The 17,082-nt window shown below is 44.4% G+C and overlaps 1 protein-coding gene across 4 annotated transcripts in view; it reads left to right on the forward strand.

The window, feature by feature from the left end:
- Nucleotides 1–17,082, forward strand: part of LOC122551805 (5'-AMP-activated protein kinase subunit gamma-1-like) — a 58,353-nt gene that overhangs the window by 25,131 nt on the left and 16,140 nt on the right. For all 4 annotated transcript variants that reach the window (XM_087989347.1, XM_087989349.1, XM_087989348.1 and 1 more), the window contains 4 exons: nucleotides 2,487–2,541; nucleotides 3,698–3,824; nucleotides 8,956–9,121; nucleotides 12,317–12,354. In XM_087989347.1, coding sequence (XP_087845473.1) covers nucleotides 2,487–2,541; nucleotides 3,698–3,824; nucleotides 8,956–9,121; nucleotides 12,317–12,354 — 386 coding nt within the window. The remainder of the gene's footprint in view (nucleotides 1–2,486; nucleotides 2,542–3,697; nucleotides 3,825–8,955; nucleotides 9,122–12,316; nucleotides 12,355–17,082) is intronic.

Below are 17,082 nucleotides of genomic sequence, written 5' to 3' on the forward strand. Positions count from 1 at the left end.
ATTTTATAAGGGGTTCAAGATTTAATGAGTAGAGGTATACGACGATGGTTCATAATTGTTTACCTGTAGTGAGAATCTATTTATTTGTAAGAAATAGTATTTCTTGTTAAGTATGGAAACCGGGTATATGTTTTCCATTAACCTGGGTCCAAAAGACACGTAAATTGAGGGGGTTTATGGACTTTTATCAAATCTTCAACTTTTGTGACTTTGCCAGGAAAGCAGGGTTGCATTTCCAGCTTGCTACACTCATGAGATGTGACACTAAGTGTCAGTGATGACTGGCTTGTGAGGTGCAGACTGGGGAACATTGCTACATAACTGCGGTGCATCTTGTGGATGGTACACACTGCTGTCACTGTTGGAGGGTATGAATGCTCGTAGATGAGGTGTCAATTAAATGGGTGACTTTGTTCTGGATGGTGCCAAGGTTTTTTGGGTGTTGCTGGAGCTCCATTCATCCAACCAAGTGGGGAATACTCATCATAAAATCCCTACAGTGTGGAAACAGGCCATTTGGCCCAACACCGAACAGCATCCCACCCAGACCCATTCTCTCAACCCTTGCATTTGCCATGGCTAACCCCCTGAACACTACAGCCAATCCACCTAACCTGCACTTCTTTGGACTGTGGGAGGAAACTAGAGCACCCACACAGAATGTGCAAACTCCACACAGACAGTCGCCTGAGGGTGGAATTGAACCCGTGTCCCTGGTGCTGTGATGCAGCGGTGCTAACCTTCAAGGTCTTGACCTATGTCTTGTAGATGGTGGACAGGCAAACTATCGGTCAGTTGCTTTGACCTAATCTTGTAGCTACTGTATTTATAGAGATAGTCCAGTTGAATTTCATGTCAACGGGAGATCTCAGCATGTTGAGGATAGGGCGAATCTATGAAGATAATGCCATTGAATGTCAAGGGGTGATAGATTCTTTCTTGTGGTCATTGCCTGACACTTCTGTGGCACTAATGTTACAAGGCCCACCTGAATATTGCCCAGAGATGAATAGTTTGGCGTTGGAAAAGCACAGCAGGTCAGACAGCATCTGAGGAGCAGGACAGTCAACATTTCAGGCACAAGCCCTTCATCCAGGTCTTGCTGCATTTGAACACGGGCTGCTTCAGTGTCTGAGAAGTCATGAATGGCGCTGAGTGTTGTGCAATCATCGGTGAACATCCCCACTTCTGATCTTATGATGGAGGGAAGGTCATTAATGAAGTAACTGGAGATGGTTGGACCTAGGACAATACCCTGAGGAACTCCTGCAGAGATTTTCTGGAGTGGAAATAATTAATGTCCAACAACCACAATCACCTTCCACTGTGTGGGGAAGGTGGTGGTATGATTGCAACCAAAGTCAAAAAGTGTGGTGCTGGAAAAGCACAGCCAATCAGACAGCATCCGAGGAGCAGGAGAGTCAACGTTCAGCTCTTCATCAGGAATGTTGCGGGGTGGGGGGGTTAGTGCCACGGGGGGTTGAGAGATAAATGGGAAGAGGGTAGGGCAGGGGGAAAGTAGCTGGGAGTGCAATAAGTAGATGAAGGTGGGAGGATGATGGTGATAGGTTGGAGAGGAGGGTGGAGTGGATAGAGGGGAAGGAAGATGGACAGGTAGGACAGGTCAAGAGGGTGGTGCTGATTTGGAGGGTTGGATCTAGGATAAGGTCGGGGGAGGGGAGATCAGGAAACTGGTGAAGTCAACATTGATCCCGTGCGGCTGGAGGGTCCCAAGGTGGAAAATGAGGTGTTCTTCCTCCAGGCGTCGGGTTGCTTGAGTTTGGTGGTGGAGGAGGCCCAGTCAGCTTTCCCCTCTTTCCCAATGACTGCAGTTTAGTCAGGGCTCCTTGATGTTACATTAGGTCAAACATTGCCTTGATATCAAGGACAGTTACTCTCCCCCCACGTCTGGTGTTTCTTTCAGGAGAGGAGAGCAGAAGCTGAGAGGGAATTATAGAGTTTAGAATCTAGACCGCTGAAGATACTACTATCAAAAATTAGGCAAATGAGCCCGGAGGTGAGTCATGGGTCAGAGCTGGAGGAACATCCGAAAGGGTTAGGGGTGTTATGGAAGTGGGGGGCGGGGGGGGGGGGGGTGGGGTTGTGGGGAGGGGGGTGGAGGCAATGGAGACAAGAATGAGAATTTTAAAACTGAGACAGTGCTAGTCTAGGAGTGAGTGGACCCATTTATCTCACCGCTCCAGAGGCTCCCTGTCTCATTCCTGATAAAGGGCTTTTGCCCGAAACGTCGATTTTCCAGCTCCTCGGAAGCTGCCTGACCTGCTGTGTTTTTCCAGCACCACTCTAATCTTACTCTGATCTCCAGCATCTGCAGTCTTCACTTTCGCCCAACCTCCTGATGCTACGCCACATGCTGTGTTCTTCCAGCCTCCTGCTTGTCTCCCTTTACTTCTCTCCTTCAGCCGACAATGTCCCTCAGCCTTGTTCTAATCAATGATTTTCCTCTCCTCTTTATTTTTCCCCAGAGATTTATTTGCAAGATTCCTTTAAGAAACTGGTCAGTATCTCCCCAAATGACAGGTAAAATGATTATTCTGTGTGATTGGAACTGCAGTTTGTCCAGTTTGATCTCACTATTACAGGGGAGGAGCAGACAATGTGGCTTTGCCACAGAGAAATGATAAAATTTGGCGTGTTATAATTCTTGGGAGGGAGGCAACAATAAGAAGATGATGGTGCTTTCCCCGTCCTCCTGGATGGTACTGGTCGTGGGTTTGGAAGCTGCTATTGGAGGAGCCACGTTGCAATGCAATGTGGCCATAGCACATGCTGCAAATTGGTTGTGAAGGGGGGGAATGTTTAGACTGTTGGATGCTATTAGCAAAGGACAGACTCCTTTTTTGAAGAGGAGCTTGTTCAAGCCTGTTAAGAGTCCAGTGTTTCACAAGCTTAGCATTTACATTTGTAATCTTGCCCCAAAGCACGATGCAACTGGGCGGGGTCTTCTGAAATGCTATCCTGAGGGGAAGTGTGGAATTTGGCAGCTTGCACACAGCAAGCCCCTGAAAAGAGTCACGTGAAAGAACATTAGGGACAATGTAAAAGATAGCTATTGGCCAAGATTTTTAGGTGTGAATTCCTCGTTCTCTTTTCAGAGTAGTGTAGTGGGACTCTGAGATGACAGCTCTTTCTAAGACAGTATCTCTGACAGTGCGATTCTACACCAGGGGCTCGGTGATCTGCTCAGGTCTTGCAGAGTGGAATTCGAAACTAGAATCCCTGACTCCGAGATTATGGTCTGACTGACCAATGGCTTGACATCTACAAACAGCGCTGCGCTGATAGTTACAGAATCCGATCGCTAATCCCACATCTGAGAAATATTGAGGGCGTGCTGTGAGACAGTAATTGAAATAAAACATGAAAAACATACGAACCAGAAGCAAGAGTAGGTCAGTCAGCTCTTCAAGCTTGTTCCACCATTCAATGTGATGATGACTGATGCTCTTTCTCAGTGCCATGTGCCTGCCTTACTCCCATAGGCCTTGATGCCTTTAAGATAGGTATCAATGTCTTCCTTAAATATATTCAACACAAATATTCAGCAAAGTCCAGGGTGGTCCAGTCATATTGATGTCAATCCTTCTCATCATGAGGAAGGTTAGCATTCTTGTGAAGTACGTTGACCTGTTCTTTGATTATAATCTACCCACATGTTTTTTTTTCCGCATTTTAGCCTATTTGATGCAGTTTACTCTCTGATTCAGAATAAAATTCATCGACTGCCAGTGATCGACCCCATATCTGGGAACGTTCTCTACGTCCTGACACATAAACGCATCCTGAAGTACTTCCACCTCTTTGTAAGTTTCTTGACTGCGTTACACTTAAATATGAGTACGGAATTGGCGAGAAACTAGGATTGTTGCTCTTACAGTGGAGAAGGTGGAGGAGAGATATAAGTGAGCTGTTCAAAATCATGAAGAGGTTTTGTTCGAGTAAATACAGAGAAACAGCTTTTACCAACAGGAGACTCAGCTAGTACAGGACACAAAATTATTATAGAAGCAAAGAACTGGAGGGGAGATGACAATATTTTTACACAGACAGTTTTTATGATCTTAGCAAATGGAGTCATAGAGTCATAGGGATGTACATCATGGAAATAGATCTTTCAGTCCAATTCAGCCACACCAACCAGATATCCTAAATTAATTTTGTCCCATTTACCAGCCCTATATCCATATTCCCCTAAATCCCTCCTATTCATATGCTTATCCAGATGCCTTTTAAATGTTGTACTTGTACCAACCTCCATCACTTCCATACACACACCACTCTCTGCGTGAAAAAAGTTGGTTCTGAGGTACCTTTTAAATCTTTCCCCTCTCACCCTAAACATATGCCCTCTAGTTCTGGACTCTCCTACCCTGAAGAAAAGATTTTGTCTATTCACCTTATCCATGCCCCTCATGATTTTATAAATTTCTATAAGGTCACCCCTCAACCACTGATGCCGGAATATAATGGAATATAATTTGGGAAAATATTATGTTATACACTTTGGCTGGAATAATAGAGGAGCTGAATATTATTTAAATGGGGAGAGACTGCAGAAAGCTACAGAACAGAAAGAGTTGGGGGTCTTCGTCCATAAATCTCAAAACTTTAGCATCAAAGTTCACAGGGTGAGACCGAAGGCAAATGGAACGGTGACCTTTATTTCAAAAGGAATAGAATATAAAAGTATAGAGATTTTGCTAAAAATATACAATGCACTAGTCAGATTATGCCAGGAACACACATGACCAGCTTTTGGCCTCTTAACAAAGGAAAAATATAATAGCATCAGAGATTGTCTAGAGAAGGATCATTTGGTTGATTCCAGGTAAGAAGGGACTGGTTCATGAGGAGAAATTGAGTAGGCCTGGGCCTGTACACATTAGAGTTTAGAAGAATGAGAGGTGACTTTATTGAAACATACAAGATTCTTAGGGGACTTGACAGGGGAGATGAGGAAAGGTTGTTTCCTCTTGTGGGAGAGTCGAGGACCATGGAGTGTTTCAAGAGGCTTGTGATGAGGCAGATGAAGACCCTGCTGACCCCTCACTGGATAACGTATCGTCCCAACCGCTCAACTGATGATGCCATCTCCACCACTCTCCATCTTGCCCTCACCCACCCGGAGAAGAAGGACACCTATGTCGGACTACTGTTCATAGACTTCAGTTCTGCATTTAACACTTTCATTCCTCAGCACCTGACTGGAAAACTGAGTCTACTGGGCCTAGATGCCTCCCTCTGGGAGTCCTCAGTCAGTCCAGATTGGGAACAGCATCACCAACACCATCACACTGAGCATGGGGGCCCAAAGCCCTTCATCAGGAATGAGGCTGGGAGCCTCAGAGGTGGGTGGGTGAGGGGGCTAGGGGGAAGGTAGCTGAGAGGCCCAGAACATGCATGTCCTCGGTAGAGTGGAAGGGAGAATTGAAGTGTTTGGCCACGGGGCAGTGGGTTTGGTTGGTGCTGGTGTCCCGGAGATGTTCTTTAGATTAGATTACTTTACAGTGTGGAAACAGGCCCTTTGGCCCAACAAGTCCACACCGACCCGCCGAAGCGCAACCCACCCATAACCTTACATTTACCCCTTACCTAACACTACGGGCAATTTAGCATGGCTAATTCACCTGATCCTGCACATCTTTGGATTGTGGGAGGAAACCAGAGCACCCGGAGGAAACCCACGCAGACACGGGGAGAATGTGCAAACTCCACACAGTCAGTCGCCTGAGGTGGGAATTGAACCCGGGTCTCTGGCGCTGTGAGGCAGCAGTGCTAACCACTGTGCCACCGTGCCGCTCTGAAGCATTGTGCGAATAAGCGTCCTGTCTCCCCAACGTAGAGGAGACCGCATCGGGACCATACCCTCCAGTCTAGGCAGCATTCTGGTAAATCTCCTCTGCACCCTCTCCAAAGCTTCCACAGCTTTTCTGTCATGAGATGACCAGAGCTGGACACAATATTCCAAGTGTGCTCTAACCTGGGCTGTACAAAGAATTATCAGATCAGCCGCAATCTCATTGAATAGTGGAGGGCACGCGATGGGCTGAATGGCCTACTTTTGTTCTGATGCCTCTCAAACCTGTACCAGACTTCACTGAGATCATAGCTAAACTGTACCTTACCGGAACTGACCAGTACTCACTAGACATGAAACATAAACTTTGATTCCTCTCCGCAGGTACTGCCAGACCTGCTGAGCTTTTCCCAGCAATTCCTATTTTTGTCTCTGTATCTCACCTTCATTCACCCTTACTGTTTACTTGGTCAATTTCTCTTAATACCCTCGCTGGACCAGATTCTATCTCTTTCAGTTTTGAAACTTACAATTGACTACCAAACTCAACAACTTTCCCTTCAGCACAGTTCCAACTTCAAGGGTCAGTTGGTGTTTGAAGCTGCTTTCTGGTATCAGCTCCCACTTTGTACACACTGTCTTTAAAATTATTGGGATGCGAGTATCCACTGGCTAGGCCAGCATTTATTTTGCATCTCTAATTGCTCAAAGGGCAGTTAAGAGTCACTGACATTGACGTGGGTCTGGAGTCACATGTAGGCCAGACCAGGTAAAGGTGGTAAATTTTCCTCATTTTAATGAATCAAATGTTTTTAATAAGTACCAGGAATAGCAAAAGGAAGCATTCCTTTGAATGTGGTGGTCAGATTTGAACCCATAATCTCCAAAACAATAAACTGGGGCTCAGGATTACTAATTCAGTGACATTACCACTATGGCACTGCCATCCCACTGAACATGCTGACTCACCAATTAAAATAGTTTATAACAACTATCATAACTTCCAGGTATACAGTGTCATCAAACACCTTTATTGTAATAAAACGTCCCAAAGCCAAAGCACTCTGCGAGAACATTATGAAACAAATTTGACACTCAACCACATAAAGAGATAATGATACAATGCCCAGTCAGATTGTCTGTGTGGAGATTGCACATTCTCCCTGTATCTTCATGAGTTTCCAAAGATGTGCAGGTCAGGTGAATTGACTATGTTAAATTGCCCATAGTGTTAGGTGCATTAGTCAGGGGGAAATGGGTCTGGTGGGTTACTCTTCAAAGGGTCAGTGTGGACTTGTTGGGCTGAAGGGCCTGTTTCCACACTGTAGGGAGTCTAATCTAATCTAATCCAAAGAGATAGGGTTTATACAAATACTAACAGTGAGCAGACGGAGGCCTTTCAGCTCCTCATGTCTTCTCTGCCATTTATTATGATCATGATTTATTTGATTGTAACTTCAATCCATATTCTTGTCTATCCCTTAATAACCTTTCACTTCCTTTGCTTACCAAATATCTATCTACCTCTGCTTCCCTCACCTGCTGTAGTGCTCGCTCGTTCTAAGCAGTGTTTTAGAGGAGGAAGGAGAGAGTGGAGAGGTTAGAACATAGAACATGGAACAGTACAGCCCAGTCCAGGTCCTTCGGCCCTCAATGTTGTGCTGGCCTTCTATCCTACTCTAAGATCAGTCTAACCTACATACTCTTCATTGTACTATCATCCATGCGCCTATCCAAGAGTTGCTTAAATGTCCCTAATGTATCTGACTCTACTCCCACTGGTGGCTGTGCATTCTATGAACCCACCACTCTCTGTGTAAAGAACCTACCTCTGACATCTCCCCTAAACCTTCCTCCAATCACCTTAAAATTGTGCCCCCTTATGATAGACATTTCCACCATGGAAAAAGTTTTTGGCTATCCACTTAATCTATGCCTCTCAATATCTTGTACACCTCTAGGCAGAAGTGAGGACTGCAGATGCTGGAAATCAGAGTCTAGATTAGTGTGGTGCTGGAAAAACACAGCAGGTCAGGCAGCATCCGAGGAGCAAGAAAATCGACGTTTCAGGCAAAAGCCCTTCATCAGGGCTTTTGCCCGAAACGTCAGTTTTCCTGCTCCTCTTGCACATCTCTATCAAGTGACCTCTCATCGCTCTTCACTCCAATGAGAAAAAATCCCAGCTCCCTCAACCTTTCTTCATAAGACATGCCCTCCAGTCCAAACAGCATCCTGGTAAATCTCCTCTCTAAAGCTTCCATAGCTTTCCTATAATGAAGAGACAAGAACTGAACACAATATTCCAGGTGTGCTCTAACCAGGGCTCTATAGAGCTGCAGCATAACCTCGCGACTCTTAAACTCAATCCCCCTGCTCATGAAAGCTAACAGATCACACGCCTTCTTAACAAACCTTTCAACCTGGGTGGCAACTTTGAGGGATCTGTGGACATGGTTGTAAGAAATGTTGCAGAATGGAGGGCACAAGGGCCGAAGGGCCTGTACTGTGCTGTACCGTTCTATGTAAAACACACACTAAGTAATAGAAACATAATGCAGGAGTAATGCACATCAATGTTATACTTTATTTACAGCATAAATCACTTAAATAACAATGGAACTTTGCCTTAAATAAAAGTTACCAGCAGACAGCTGTACCCTCATTCGTATCCTCAACTGACAAACAGGTGAAAACACTGCTGCCAATGATGGAAGAATTGAAATTGGGAATTGGTAAGAGCACCAGACTAGAGAGAGTACAAAGATCTTGCAGAGTTTTGGAATTGGAAGTGATGGTTTGTAAATAAGGATGAGAATTTTTAAACTGAAGCATTGTCGGACTGGGAACCAATCAAACAAAGGGTTAAGGGCGACCGAGGTTTGGTGTGAGTTGGCATCCAGGCAGCAGAGTTTAGATGAGCTCAAATTTAGGCGATGATTTATATGAAAATCCCTTGAGTTATCTTGATTACACCAATCTCTCAAACCGTGACTAAGATCCATCAGCCCAGACCAGGAGTTGAAATTACATCCTTACGGTTTGTGTCACTGCAGTGTATTCCATCTAATCGAATTTTTAAATTTATTCTGACAAAATCCATTTCGTTGATCTCACTGCCCAATTCCATTTCCTTTCAGGCCTCAAAGCTGCCCAAGCCAAGCTTTATGAAGAAGACGCTAGAGGAGCTTGCGATTGGGACCTACAAAGATGTAGCCGTGATAGAGGAGACGTCATCAGTTTATGAAGCACTTGGGATCTTTGTGGCAAGAAGGGTGTCTGCTTTGCCGGTGGTGAACAAGTTGGGTAAGTAAGAGGAAGGTACAAGATGGGAGTTAACAGGATGTAAATAAATAATCACCTGGACAAACCACAGAGAGCAGAATTGAAACAGGAATTGCTGGAAAATCTCAGCAGGTCCACCAGCATCAGTGGAGAGAAATTAGAGTTAACGTGACCCTTCCTTAGAATGAAGAAAAGCTTTACAAAGATGTTGCCAGAGTTGGAGGATTTAAGCTATAGGGAGAGGCTGAACAGGCTGGGGCGTCAGAGGCTGAGGGGTGACCTTATAGAGGTTTGTACAATCATGAGGGGCACGGATAGGGTGAATAAACAAGGTCTTTTCCCTGGGGTGGGGGAGTCCAAAACGAGATGATATAGGTTTAGAGTGAGAGGGAAACGATATAGAAGGGACCTAATGGGTAACTTTTTCACGCAAAGGGTATTGAGTGTATGGAATGAGCTGCCAGAGAAAGTGATGGAGGCTGGTACAATTACAACATTTAAAAGGCAGCTAGATGGGTATATGAATAGGAAGGGTTTAGAGGGATATGGGCCAAGTGCTGACAAATGGGACTAGATTAATTTAGGATATCTGGTCAGCATGAAGGGTCTGTTTCCATGTTATACATCTTTATGACTATAATTGGACAGACAGAATCGAGATAGCTTACCTGTTGAATTTAGAGGGGATTTAACCTGCATAACTGCTTTCAATGCCTTGAAAACCATTCAGTCTCAAAATGCAATGGCTCCTCAGTTGGGTTGAATGGTTGAGTTAGAATGTCATGGGTTCGAGTCCCACTCAAGTCTTGAGTACAGTGTCCAGGCTGATTTCCCAGCATGGTACTGAGGAAGTACTGCACTGCCAGATGTGTCATGTTTGGGATGAGATATAAATTCATTTATCTACTCTGATAGATGGAAGTGGAACATCTCACAGGCACTACCTTGAAGAATAAGACCATAAGACCATAAGACATAGGAGTGGAAGTAAGGCCATTCGGCCCATCGAGTCCACTCCGCCATTCAATCATGGCTGATGCGCATTTCAGCTCCACTTACCAGCGTTCTCCCCGTAGCCCTTAATTCCTCTAGACAACAAGAATCTATCAATCTCGGCCTTGAAGACATTTAGCGTCCCGGCTTCCACTGCACTCCGTGGCAATGAATTCCACAGGCCCACCACTCTCTGGCTGAAGAAATGTCTCCGCATTTCTGTTCTGAAATGACCCCCTCTAATTCTAAGGCTGTGTCCACAGGTCCTAGTCTCCTCGTTTAACTGAAACAATTTCCTAGCATCCACCTTTTCCAAGCCATGTATTATTTTGTACGTCTCTATTAAGTCTCCCCTTAATCTTCTAAACTCCAACGAATACAATCCCAGTATCCTCAGCCGTTCCTCATATGTTAGACCTGTCATTCCAGGGATCATCCGTGTGAATCTCCGCTGGACACGTTCCAGTGCCAGTATGTCCTTCCTGAGGTGTGGGGACCAAAACTGGACACAGTACTCCAAATGGGGCCTAACCAGAGCTTTACCAGAGCTTTATAAAGTCTTACGGAGAGGGGCCATTTTTTTTCAGGGTCCAAGCCAAAAGTATTCCTCGACCATATCACTGAAAAAAGTCACAGCTGGTCATTTGTGGATGTTTGCTACTTGCAAATTGGCCTTTCCAGTATTATAAAATTGATTACAGCTCTCAAGTACTTTGGAATCACTTGGAGTCATAAAAGATCCTTTATGAATGCAATTCATTTTAAAACAGCTCAAGATTTAATAACACCAGCAATTTGGGATACCTATAAATTAATGCTACTAGGACTTTAAAATCTGTGTCTCTGAGGTAGGAACCATATAAAAACATAAGAATTGGATTAAAAGCAGGCCATCTGGCCCATCGATAAGACCTGGCTGATCTTTTCGTTGACTTAGCTCCACTTACCGTAACCCTTAATTCCTTTATTGTTCAAAAATCTATCCATCTTTGCCTTAAAAACATTCAGCGAGGTAGCCTTAACTGCCTCACTGGGCCAAGAATTCCTCAGATTCACAGCCCTTTGGGTGAAGAAGTTCCTCCTCAACTCAGTCCTAAACCTGCTCCCTCGTATTTTGAGACTATGCCCCCAGTTCTAGTTTAATCTGCCAGTGTAAACAACCTCCCTGCTCTATCTTATCTATTTCGTTCAGAATTTTATGTGTTTCTATAAGATCATACCTCATTCTTCAAAATTCCAATGAGTATAATCCCAGTCTACTCAGTCTCTCCTCTTAAGCCAACTCTCTCAACTCCGGAATCAACCTGGTGAACCTCCTCTGCACCCCCTCCAGACCCGCTGAGCTTTTCCAGCAATTTCTATTTTTTATTTCTTTTTAGCTGCACATGCTGGGGTGTCCAGAGTATGTTCTCAGCTGGGCCTCTCAATGGAACACTCTAACGCAGTAGAACTTTAATCAAAAGATAACACACTAGCATGTCTGCTCTGTAGCACACCAGTGCCCAGAGACCAGGATTTATAATTGTTTATTTTAACTTGCTTTCTCGTATTTTGTTGGAAGATTAAAACTCAAGCATGTCTTTCTGCCTTTCCATCATGTCAACAGCCTGGGACAGAGTCCACAGGAGACCCCTATTTGGTTTGTTGAATGTATCTCTCCATTTGGGCTATTGCTGTTGGCATGGTGGCTCAGTGGCTAGCACTGCTGCCTCACAATGCCAGGGACCTGGGTTCAATTCCAGCCTTGGGTGACTGTCTGTGTGGAGTTTGTATGTTCTCTCTGTGTCTGTGTGGGTTTCTGCCAGGTGCTCCAGTTTCCTCACACACTCTAAAGGTGGATTGGCCTTGCTAAATTGCCTATTGCATTCAGAGATGTGGAGGTTAGGTGCCTTATCCAGGGTTACAGAGGTGGGTCTAGGTGAGAGGGTCAGTCTGGACTCGTTGGGCTGATTAGCCTATTTCCATACTGTAGGGACTTTCTTCTATCCTATGAAGATCCTTTGATACTCATTAAGTGTGACGTTCCATAATGTTTCTCTGAAATCCACAGAGAGATTTTAGACATCAACCATCCTCAATCATCTTTTGGCATATATGTCTTTTTACTTAAGAAGTTCAAAACCTCTGTAAGTAATTCAGGGTTATGATCTGTTGTCATGACACTGCTTTCATGAGTTTATAGAACAGTGATCACTTGCTGATTGACTTTTCTTTCTATTCCAGGTAAAGTTGTGAATCTCTACTCACGATTTGATGCTATAGTAAGTACTGGAGATCTCAACTGTAAGGTCCACAGTTGTTAGGTTTGATAGTGCAGTAATTAGGAGTCTGGAGCCTGTCCTGTGCTCACAGCTTGTATTACAGACTGTGGCCAAAATGAACCTTCCTGCTATCCAAGCAGCTTTTAGTGATTGTTGGCCCATTTGTATAACAATAATAACCTGCATTTATATACAACCATATGACACAGGAGCAGAAATTAGGCCATTCAGCCCCCATGTCTGCTCTGCCATTCATGGATGACCGATAAGTTTCTCAACCCCATTCTCCCGCTTTCTCCCCATAACCCTTGATCCCCTTGATACTCAAGAACCTATCTAACTCAGTCTTAAATGTACTCAATGATGGCTTTAACGTAATAAAACATCCTAAGGTGCTTCACAGGAGCAATAACTAAATAAAATATGAGAGAGAGCCCTTAAAGAAATGTAAGTGAAGATGAAAATATTGTAGGGCTGGTGTAGGATGGACCACTGGGATACCTTCTGGGGAAGGTGGGTCCTGAACAAGAAGGATGGGTTGCATCTGAACAGGATGGGCACCAATATCCTGAGCAGGATGTTTGCTAGAGCTCTTCGGAAGAGTTTAAAATAGATTGGCAGGTAGGTGGGAACCTGAGCTACGGATCAGATAATGGAGTAGGTAGTGAGCAGCCAGATACTGCATGCAAAGAATCTGTGAGGAGGGATGGGCACTTGACTGGGCGAAGCTGCATTCAGTTTGATGGGTTGAAGTGTGTCTATTTTACACAAGAAGTATCAGGAATAAGGGTGACAAACTCAGAGCATGGATTAGTACTTGGAACTATGATGTTGTGGCCATTACAGAGACTTGGATATCTAAGGGGCAGGAATGGTTGTTGGATGTTCCAGGGTTTAGATGTTTCAAAAGGAATTGGGGAGCAGGTAAAAGAGGTGGAGGAGTGGCATTGCTAATCAGGGATAGTATCACAGCTGCAGAAAGGGCGGTCGTCGAGGAGGGTTTGCCTACAGAGTCAGTATGGATGGAAGTCAGAAAGACAAAAGGAGCAGTCACTTTACTGGGAGTTTTCTACAGGCCCCCTCGTAGCAACAGAAACACGGAGGAGCAGATTGGGAGGCAGATTTTGGAAAGGTGCAGAAATAGCGGGGTTGTTATCATGGGTGACTTTAACTTCCCTAATATCGATTGGAATGTCCTTAGTTCAAATAGTTTCGATGAGGCAGTTTTTGTCAGGTGTGCTCAGGAAGGGTTCCTGACGCAATATGTAGATAGACAGACTAAAGGGAGGCCATTTTGGATTTGGCACTTGGCAACGGACCAGGCCAGGTGTCAGACCTCGGCATTTCAGTGAGAGTGATCACAATTGCCTGACCTTTATTATATTAATGGGAAGGGATAGAAGAGCAGACAGTATGAGAAAGTACTTAATTGGGGGAGGGGGAATTACAATGCTATTAGGCAGTAACTGGGGCTCCTAAATTGGGAACAGATGATCGCAGGGAAATGCATGACAGAAATGTGGAAGTTGTTTAGGGAGCACTTGCTGATAGTGCTGGACAGGTTTGTCCCACTGAAGTATGGCATTCCAACCAGAACTATATCAACAAACACGTCGAGTTAGACCCCATCTATCACCCCCTGACAAAAAGAACTGGAAATGACATCACCACCGGAAATGATGTCACCACAGGAAATGATATCACCACCCCAAGGAAACCCAAACATATAAATAGAAAGCAGGAATTATCAACAGTGCTTTGCCCGGAGGTCCACTGAAGATGTTATCTCGTATGGTGACAAAACATCTGGAAATGAACCTTCCAGCTCAGGGAGCAAACCTACATCCTGAATCTCACCCTGAGCTACAAATCTTCTCAAAACTCGCAATTAAGGAAAATCCTAAAGCGTTCTACACTTACGTGAGGAAGGATGGCTAGAGTGAGGGTAGGGCTGATCAGGGTTGGTGGAGGGAACTTGTGCCTGGAGTTGGAGGAAGTAGGGGAAGTCCTTAATGAATACTTGTCTTCACTATTCACTACCGAGAGGGACCTTGACATTTCTGAGGACAGCGTGAAAGAGACTGATATGCTCGAACAGGTTTATGTTAGGAAGGAGGATGTGCTGAAATTTTTGAAAAACATAAGATTAGATAAATCCCCTGGGCTTGATAAGTTATATCCTAGGTTGCTACAGGAAGTGAGGGAAGAGATTACTGTGCCTTTGCGATGATCTTTGTGTCCTCACTGTCCACTAGAGTAGAGCCAGATGATTGGAGGGTGGCAAATGTTCAAGTAAGGGAATAGAGATAATCCTTGGAATTACAAACCAGTCAGTCTTATGTCAGGGGTGGGCAAAGTATTGGAAAGGATTCTGAGAGATAGGATTTATGATTACTTGGAAAATTATAGTTTAATTAGAGATAGTCAGCATGGCTTTGTGAGGGGCAGGTTGTGCCTCACAAAACTTATTGAATTCTTTGAGGATGTGACAAAACACGTTGATGAAGGTAGAGCAGTGGATGTGGTGTACATGGATCTTAGCAAGGTGTTCGATAAGGTTGGTTCATTCAGAAAGTCAGAAGGCATGGAATGCAGTGAAACCTGGCTATCTGGATACAGAATTGGCTGGCCCATAGAAGACAGAGGGTGGTGGTAGATGAAAGGTATTCAGCATGGAGCTCAGTGACCAGTGGTGTCCTGCAGGGATTGGTTCTGGGACCTCCGCTCTTTGTGTTTTTTATAAACAACTTGGATGAGGAAGTGGAAGGGTGGGTTAGTAAGTTTGCCAATGACACAAAGGTTGGTGGAGTTGTGGATAGTGTGGAGGGCTATTGTAGGTTGCAATGAGACATTTCCAGGATGCAGAACTGGGCTGATCAGTGGAAGATAGAGTTCAATCTGGAAAAGGATGAAGTTATTCACTTTGGAAGGTCGAACTTGAATGCAGAGTACAGGATTAAAGGCATGATTCTTGGCAGTGTGGAGGAATAGAGGGATCTTGGGGTCCACGTCCATAGATCCCTCAAAGTTGCCACCCAGATTGTTAGGGTTGTTAAGAAGGCGTATAGTGTGTTGGCTTTCATTAACAGGGGGATTGAGTTTAAGAGCCGCGACGTTATGCAATAGCTCTATAGAACCCTAGTTAGACCATACCTGGAATATTGCGTCATTATAGGAAGGATGTGGAAGCTTTAGAGAGGGTGCAGAGGAGATTTACCAGGATGCTGCCTGGACTGGAGGGCATGTCTTATGAAGAAAGGTTGAGAGAGCTGGAGCTTTTCTCATTGGAGCGAAGAGGGATGAGAAGTGACTTGATAGAGATGTACAAGATGTTGAGCGGCAGAGATAGAGTGGATAGTCAGAGACATTTTAACCAAGACAGAAATAGCTATCACGAGGGGCCATAATTTTAAAGTAATTGGAGGAAAGTTAAAGATGTCAGAGGTAGGTTCTTTACTCAGAGAGTGATGGGTGTGTGGAATGCACTGCCAGCAGTGGGAGTAGAGTCAGATATATTAGGGACATTGAGTGACTCTTGGATAGGCGCATGGAAGATAGTGTGATGAAGGGTATGGAGGTTAGTCTGATCTTAGAGTAGGATAGAAGGGAAGCATTACATTGAGGGCTGAAGGGCCAGTACTGTGCTGTACTGTTCCGTGTTCTGTGTTCTAAATGGTGAAAAGTAGCAGCATGCTGCTGTGCAGAGAAACCTGGGTGTCCTTGTGCATGAGTCACAGAAGGTTGGTTTGCAGGTGCAGCAGGTAATTAACAAGGCAAATAGAATATTGTCCTTCATTGCTAGTGGGATAGAGTTTAAAAACAGGGAGGTTGTGGTGCACCTGTATAGGATGTTGCTGAGACCACACCTGGAGTACCATGTGGAGTTTTGGTTTCCTTACTTGAACAGTAAAGGAATTGAGGATAACAGTGAGAGGGTGGGTAAGTGGAGCTGATCAAAACCTTGCACAAAGTGGTAAGGTTTTGAGGAGTGTCTTAAATGGGGAGAAGGAGGTGAAGAGGTTTAGGGGAGCAATTCTAAAATTTGGACCAAGTTGCAGGAGTGCAGTGACCTTGGAGGAATGCAGGATTTGAGCAAGTCACAGAGATTGGGAGGGATGAAGCCATGGCAGCATTTGGAAACAGTGGTGAGAATTTTAGGTGAAACCTTTAGTTTATTTTAGCTGGAAAGAATTTGGGAGGTTTCAATATACCTTATCGTCTCGGTAAGAAGATTTACTACCAATGTGTTACTGGTTTCTACGCTTAGTATACAGCCTTTGAATCAGAACATCTTTATTCAAATCCCATGAACATTAAATCCAGACTGACACTACAATGCAGCACAGTAGGAGTGCTGCTCTGTCTGAGGTGCTGTCTTTTAAGTAAGATGTTCAACTGAGACCTCTTCTGTCCTCTCAAGACAAGCTTTGCAAAGATTTGATAACAGCACAAAATTCTCCCAGGTAACATTTAACCCTCAACCAAACAGAAAATAATTTTTAAAAAATGTAATCTGGTGATTAACTTATTGTGGTTTGTCGGATTTTACTGTGAGCAAATTAGTGTCAATAGAAACTACCTTTGGTTGCAAAGCTATTGGATGAAAGTAAATACATGAACATAGAACATAGAACATTACAGCGCAGTACAGGCCCTTTGGCCCTCGATGTTGCGCCGCCCTGACATGCTAATCTGAAGCCCATCCCACCTACACTATTCCATGTACGT

This window comes from Chiloscyllium plagiosum, unplaced genomic scaffold (assembly GCF_037043375.1).
Source record: "Chiloscyllium plagiosum isolate Xiang-an unplaced genomic scaffold, Cpla_swu_hap1 HiC_scaffold_7, whole genome shotgun sequence".
NCBI lineage: Eukaryota > Metazoa > Chordata > Chondrichthyes > Orectolobiformes > Hemiscylliidae > Chiloscyllium > Chiloscyllium plagiosum.